At 30.3% G+C, this 8,232-nt stretch overlaps 1 protein-coding gene across 1 annotated transcript; it reads left to right on the top strand.

The window, feature by feature from the left end:
• Nucleotides 1-503: 503 nt before the first annotated feature.
• Nucleotides 504-4,811, top strand: LOC145311633 (uncharacterized). Its single transcript, XM_080150563.1, has 2 exons — nt 504-1,057; nt 4,170-4,811. The coding sequence occupies exons 1-2, from the start codon at nt 527-529 to the stop codon at nt 4,731-4,733; spliced, it is 1,095 nt and encodes a 364-aa protein (XP_080006689.1). The 5' UTR covers nt 504-526; the 3' UTR covers nt 4,734-4,811.
• The last annotated feature ends 3,421 nt before the right edge of the window (nt 4,812-8,232 follow it).

Here is an 8,232-nt window from a genome sequence, read left to right as displayed (position 1 = left end):
ACTGAAATGGAGGAATCTTGATATAAGTCTAGGCATAGTTTTATTTTACTTCCTATTGGAGCATAGTTCAAACCTATAATGGGAAAAGTTCTATTCTTTCATTTAAAATAATAATGATTTCCCTCAAAGTGCCTAGTGAAGCTCAGAACTCTCCCACCCACCCCTCCCCCCCTCTATATTGGTTAGTATTCTTTCGTGTTTTTTGCGTTTACTTAAGTTCAGGTGAAGTTAGAATATTGGGTTTCGGGTTGCTTATTCTCACTAGGCACATTAAGGTAATGCACTAAAATGAGAAATAATGTTGTTGGTGAAACGTTATCCTACCCCCCCCCCCTCCCCCACAACAACACCAATTTCCTTGAGCACAGCTAATAGTCAAAGATAAAATAAAAGAGGCAAAGCATAATTATTTTCTATTCAGAATATACAATAAAATAACAAATGCTTGAAATTATTATTTTCAATTTTACACAAGTATTACATTGTTTCTATTTATTTCAGGTGCAAGAACAGTTAAGAAACCATCATGAACAAGTGTCATATCTGTAGCAAGAAATTCTCTTACAAGAGCCATTTAACAGCACATATGAGAATTCATACAGGTGAAAAGCCATTTAAATGTAATTTATGCTATAAATCATTTATTCAGGATGGTAGTTTAACAACACACAAGAGAATCCATACAGGTGAGAAGCCATTCACATGTGATACATGTGAAAAGGCTTTCTCAACGTCAAGTAATTTAATTGTACATAAACGTATCCACACAGGAGAAATGCCTTACTTTTGTGATACATGTGAAAAGTCTTTCTCAAGACAAAGTTATTTAATTGAACATAAAAGGATCCATACTGATCAGAAGCCATTCAAATGTGGTACATGTGAGAAGGCATTCTCACAACAAAGTTCATTAGCTGATCATAAGAGAATCCATACAGGAGAGAAGCCATACTCTTGTGAATTATGCCTAAAATCTTTTTCCTTTAGTTCAAGCTTAACAAATCATTATAAATCAGCCGGACATCTAAGAATACAGATTCACTTTCTGCTTCTACCAGTTTTGTTGATTGTGGCAAAGCTGATATTAAACTAGAGATAAAAGAAGAAGAAACTCTTGATGAGGATCCTCTCTCTTTTAATATGGAGGCTGAGAATATTGAAAAAATTATAAAACAGGAAATAGAAGAAGAAAGTCAGGATAATAATTCTCTTTCTTGTGATCAAAGTTCTGTTGAGAATTATATAAAGACTATTGACATTGTGAAAGATTAAATTGAATATGCTTAACTCTAAGATAATAATATTTTTATCTAAAAAAAAGAAAGCTCAATTTTCAGTACCTAAATTAAATAGCTGTATATAAAAAGATAATATTACCTACCTACTAATTTATTTTTTACTTTGTTATGTAAACAAGAACTTTTTTCGTTCTATTCCTCTACATTTTTAAATTGATTTGATAAGAATTTTAAAGTTATTTCTCTGTGTAAATCTGTAATTCTTGTTTGTTTTCTTTACATATCATTTTTTATTTCTTGATTATTATTTATTTTCAGAACATGAAAATGAAATTTGATACCATGGAATAATAAGAATATCACAAATAAAAACAGGTATTTGGACACTCTTAAGTTAATGGGTTAGAAATTGGCTAAATGTTTATTTATAGTCTGTGGAAGGTTTTAGGCTATTTTATATTTTATGGGCACTTATATTATATACACCTATAGAACAACACCTTAAAGTAAAAAATAAATTTTATAAAATTGTGTCGTCATTATCTAACTAAAATACAAGCTTTTTATAATTAAAGTCTGTCCGACCGTCCATCCCAAACAGTTACCTCTTTTTTAAAATTTAAATAAGTTAGAATTTTCTATCGATTTCAAATTTTGCATGGTGATTCCTGGTACGATTTAGAAAGCGTAGCAACTCTATAATTGTTATTAAAATGTACTCCATTTCAAACATGTTGATTTTCAAAAATTTTTAACAACAAATTTGTATGTGATACCGATTGGATTTTTAGAATACTGATTAATGTTCGTTTGTCCTTCCATTTCAGAGCTTCGCTTTTATGGATGTTGTCATCCTTTTTATAATTTTTCTTTATAAATTCATGTACCTTACCTCGAAAATTTATGTAAGGCTATCTTGTTTTAATTTAATATCAATATTTTATATGGAAAGCAAATCTACAATTTTGCTATCTGTCAGTATATACACATTAAAATCAGGGATCTAAAAGGATAAGACAATGTCCGATAAATTAATGTACATGTATAAAATTAATACACAAAATTACTCCTTCTGTAGATATAAATTTTTGGTTGAAACGTTTGGACACTCAACTTAAAATACCAACCAATCGGAATGCATTTATAGTCCCCAAAGTTGTTGGTCAAACGAATAATGAAACGTAATTATAAAACCTCTATGACTGGTGTAATAATCAGCTCAATGTCTCCTCCCTCCCTGAATTTGCCGCCATTATCTTTGTCTAAAATAACACCATATCATATTTGCTTGTTCAGTTTCTAATTAAAAGTGGGAGGAGTCCGCGCATTGAGCATCATATTTAAGTAAATGGGCGGAGATTTAGTTAATTTTAATGAATATAACTATTGTTTATGATTTAGGTTAATAATTGTATCATTGTCAATCAGTAACTAACATTCATAGTGAACAGAGAGGAATCCACTATACAGATCTACTTTATATTATAAGGTATTTAAATATTTGATTGCAAAGATTTTCTATATTTACGGTCGGCTCTTTTCATGTTAGAATTGTCCTATAGATTTCAAACTTTGCACGAAGTTTAATATAACAATTAGGTACAATTTAGAAAGACTAGAAATATGAAGGTTACCGGAATGTCCGTAAGTCTATAATAAAGCATGTTGATTTTTAACCTAATTCAAAACAAAGTTCTTATCCTGTAATTAAGCAGCTTTGTAACAAATTAACTTACAATTTTGTTTAACCTTATACATTTGCATTCGGCTTATTTAGTTCTGACCTTTCATCATCATCATTGCCTTTTAGTTCTCGGCAGAACGTAGGCCATGCACAATGGTTCTCCAATCTTCCTTTGTTTGGGCACGTTTTGAGGCATTGCTGAAAGATGGAATTTTCTTATCTTTCAGTTCACTTAAGAGTTCTCTCCTCCAGGTTGTTTTTGGTCTACCTGGTTTCCTCTTTCCTATGTGGGGGTTCCAAGACAAGGCTTGATTGGTTATATCATCATGCCCTTTCCTTAGAGTGTGCCCCAACCATCTCCATTTTCTCTGTTTTATTGTCAGTTTAATGTCTGGCATATCACTGCGCTCTAGAAGCTCAGCATTTGTGATCTTATTTGGCCAAAAGATCTTGTAGATTCTCCTGAGACATTTATTGACATATGTCTGTAGCTTGGAGACCACTGCTGTGTTTAGGAACCTGGCCTTTAATATGTGTTAACGTTTGTCCTACCATTTCAGAGCTTTGCCTTTATGCATGATGTCATTCTTGTTTTGATAATGTTTGTAAAAATTTGCTGTCAATTTCCTAATTTCGCACTTACTCTATAATTATATATCCCTTGATGTGTTGGTCTGTCTGTACTATTTTGATTCAAATTTTTATATTAAATATGCCTTTTCTCAGCTTTTATCAAAGATAGATTGTAGATTTTTCCTGGTTGGTTCATTAAGTTGAATGTTAAATCGTTTCAACCACTAATTTTAATCTACAACAGGGGTAATTATGTGCATCATCAAAGGGAATGTACATTAATTTATTGGCCATTGTCTTATCCCTTTAGATCCCTGGATTTTTCTGCTAGTCTGGTTTATTTGAGCTTGGCTTTTATAGATGTTGTCATCAATGTTTTTCTTGTATAATAACAATTTATTTCCAGTTCTATGGGGGTAAAGGGGTGCTTACCACAAATTTACTCCCCTGCCTCAAATATTAAATTCTTACTCCGCCCATTTATCATTAATTTAGAACAATAAAAGTAGGAGGATTTGCTTAATATTATAAACAATGATTATAAAAACTAAAACTGGGGAGAGGGGGGGGGGTGGTGGTTGGGGTTATATAACCTAAAGATGTGGGGGGGGTGGAGGTGGTAATAAAAATTTTATGTTTTTATTAATAAAAATAATATTTCAGGAGATTGAGAGGGATATACCAGCATGAATACCTGTGATATTTGCAACAAGAATTTTACAAAGAAATCTCACTTGGTTGATCATATGAGGATCCATACGGGAGAAAAGCCATTCTCATGTGGTCAATGTGAAAAGACATTTTCTCAAATTGCTAATTTGACTAAGCACAAAAGAATTCATAATGGTGTGAAGCCATTCTCATGTGATCAATGTGGAAAGTCTTTCTCTGATAAAGGCAATTTGACTCAGCACAAAAGGATTCATACTAGTGAGAAGCCATACTCGTGTGATCAATGTGAAAAGACATTTTCTCAAATTAGTACTTTGACTGCACATAAAAGAATTCATACTGGTGTGAAACCATACTCATGTGAACTTTGTGACAAACATTATATATCTAGTTCACAGTTATCAATCCATAAAAAATCCCCTGGACATTTAGAAATGATTAAAAGCTGTAATAATACAGTTCAACCTTCTGTATCTATTAGTTTCATTGAATGTGAAGAAGTTGATGTTAAAGAAGAAATTAAAGAAGAAGAAATATTTGAAGAGGATCCCTCTCTATCCAGATGAGAGCTGACAATATTGAGGAAAATATGAAACATGAAATAGAAGATCCTCTTTCTTGTCAACAAAATTATGATGAAGATAGAATTGATATTGTTCATCATAAAATAGAAATATAAACATTTAATTGTCATAGGATACAAATATTTTTCATGCAAATGCTCAATTCAAATAAAAAAATCTTATTTTTCACATTAAAAATCTACATTTTATCTTTATTTGTTCAAATTTTATTTTTTTTCTTCAAAATGTATTACTTTACACTTTATTTTACAGGATATCCACATTAAATCTGTCTCTATTTTATTTTACTTACAACTTGCTGTTTAAATGACTTTTTTTACAGGAATGATATTATTGTTTTCCAGTATAAAGACAAATCATTTATTTGTTTATTTATCTTGTACTGTAATTAAAATAATTGTCAAATGTAAATATATTATTTCAGAATAATTGATAACAAATAAAAATGCACTGAGTGTAGATATCAATAAGAAAGAAGTTTTCTACTAATTTTGTTTACAAACACACAGGTTATTCACTTTTTATTACTAAAGGTTTTACTTCAAGAAAAAATAAAGAGGTAGAGTGACAACTCCTTTAATGGTGTTATTTTCATATTTGCGGCCAATGCTAAACTTTTCTGATTATTGTAGGTGTTTGATTATTGAGTATATATTAATATTTATAAGGAATATGAACTCCAAGCCTTTTTATATTTTTTTATTTTGGGGGGGGGGGAGTATTTTATCATTATTTGGTTAAATGAATCATCAAAAAGTTTGATTGGTTGATTCATTAAGTTGGAGTGTTCAATTGTTTCAACCACCAATTTTAGTCTACAGAAGGGGTAATTATGTACATCAATTTTATTGGCCATTGTCTTATCCCATCAGATCCCTTGATTTTTCTGCTATTCTGGTTTATTTGAGCTTTGCTTTTATAGATGTTGTCATCAATGTTTTTCTTCTAAAATAACAATTTATTTCCAGTTCTATAAAAATGTATTTATTTATATTCACCGCCCTAACTCATATACGTCCTAGGATGGGGGTAAAGGTGTGTTTACCCCAAACTTGAAATCCCTCATTTTACTCCCCTGCCTCAAATAATAAAATCTAACTCCGCCCATTTATCATTAATTTAGAATAATTTAAGTTGGAGGAGTTGCTAGATATTATAAAAAATAATTATAAAATTTAAATCTGGTGATAGGTGGCGGGGGGATGGTTGGGTTATAAAACCATATCAACCTCTGTACACAAATATAAATGCTGTCATTCCATGTTTATCAGCTTCGCTTTTATTAATGTTGTTATCCTTGTATATTACTTTATTTCTACAATTTTTAAAAGCGAAGATTTCTTACATCTGGTTGTATATACGTACATAACACTAGCTCTTATCGTAAATTGTTAGAGAAAGGTCGTTTTTTCTTTTAAAATTAATTAGCTTTATTGACAACAACTTGAATATGGCTTTTACAATTTGTATTGCTTGTCTGACTGCCTGTTTTTTTTTCTTGAAAAGAAAAGGATCTGTAATATTGTTCCGAGAAAGGCTATTTGCACTTATAAATATTTAGTTATTTTTATATAATGCAATCATTGGATTTATACTATTTTGTTTTTTTAGTTTTACTTCCATGAAAGTTGTCATCCTTTATCTTACCTTTTTTCTCGATTTTGTGTAAACAATTTTTTACCTAGAAATATCTGTATTTTTTGTTGTTCTAATACTAATCCATAAAATAATTTCAGGAGATTGATAGAGGATATACCAGAATGAATACCTGTGATATTTGTAACAAGAATTTTACAAAGAAATCTACCTTGGTTGTTCATGTGAGGGTTCATACGGGAGAGAAACCATTCTCATGTGATCAATGTGGAAAGACATTTTCTCGTAATGAAAGTTTGACTGTCCATAAAAGAATTCATACAGGAGAAAAGCCATACTCATGTGATCAATGTAAAAAGACATTTTCTCAAATTGGTCATTTGAGACATCACAAAATCATCCATACAGGTGAGAAACCATTCTTATGTAATCAATGTGAAAAGACATTTACATCTGGTAGTGAATTGACTAAACACAAAAGGATCCATACAGGTGAGAAGCCATACTCATGTAAACTTTGTGACAAACATTATTTCTCTAGTTCAGCCCTATTAAAACATAATAAATCCACTGGACATTTAGAAATGATGAAAAGCTGTAATAAAACAGTTCAACCTTCTGTATCTCTTAGTTTCATTGAATGTGAAGAAGTTTATATCAAGGACGAAATTAAAGAAGAAGAAATATTTGAAGAGGATCCTCTCTCTATCCAGATGAGAGCTGACAATATTGAAGAAAATATTAAACAAGAAATAGAAGATCCTCTTTCTTGTATATAAAATTTTGATGAAGATAGAATTGATACTATTGATATTGTTCATCATAAAATAGAAATATAAACATTTAATTGTCATAAGATACAAATATAAAATTCATATAAAAATCTAAAGCTTATTTTTCATCTTAAAAATATTATTATTAATTTTTGTCAAAAATCTGAACAACGTCCAAGATTCAGTGTTTATTTTAATTGTAAATATACTTACTTTAATCTTGGTTTTACAGGATCTCCACATTAATCCTATCTCCATTTAATTTCAATTAGAACTTTAAATGTTTATAAATGATTATTTACATGAATGATTTTATTGTTTTCCAGTATATAGACTTATTAATTTGTTTATTTATCTTGTAGTGTAAATAAAATAATTGTCTAATGTAGATATATTATTTTCAGATTGATTTATAACAAACACAAAATGCACAGAGTATAGATGTCAATAAAAAACAAGTTTTCTACTAATTTTGTTTACAGACACACACAGGTTTTTCACTTTATTATTACTAAAGGTTTTACCCCGATAGAAAATAAAGAGGGTCAGTGTAGAGTGACAACTTCTTTAATGGTGTTATTTTCTTATTTGTGCTAAACTATCCTGATTATTGTTTGGAAGATCTTTGAGTATATTTATATATCTACATATATATATATATCTACATGTATAAGGAAAGGGCTGTAAATCTTCGCCGATAATAAAAGTGATATGCTTGTCAAGGACCTCCAAGCCTTTTTTTTTTGGGGGGGGGGAGGGAATTTTATCATTATTTGTTTAAATGACACGTCAAAAAGTTTTTCCTCTCAGGTAAGCTGTACCTTATTTGAAGTTAAGCACTAGCACATTTTTTTTAGGGGTTATAAAGGATTTAGTTTGGGGAGGGAGGATAAAATCTAATTCCAAATATTATAGAATGCTTTTTGGGGTGGGGGGGGGGGTGTATTACTCCTTAACAAACTTACCTATAATATCCATTCAATTAAGATGACAATTTTTCATGTCACTTTTATTAATCTAAGTCTTTTCTTCAACCTATTCAAGTTGCTCATTATCTAACAATAATTTGCCGCCAGAATTTTCTTCAAAATAACTCCACGCCCTTTATAAAA

The sequence above is a fragment of the Acartia tonsa genome, unplaced genomic scaffold (assembly GCF_053477335.1).
Source record: "Acartia tonsa isolate MP-2025a unplaced genomic scaffold, ASM5347733v1 sca11, whole genome shotgun sequence".
Lineage (NCBI taxonomy): Eukaryota > Metazoa > Arthropoda > Copepoda > Calanoida > Acartiidae > Acartia > Acartia tonsa.
This window is presented reverse-complemented; position numbering and strand designations above follow the sequence as displayed.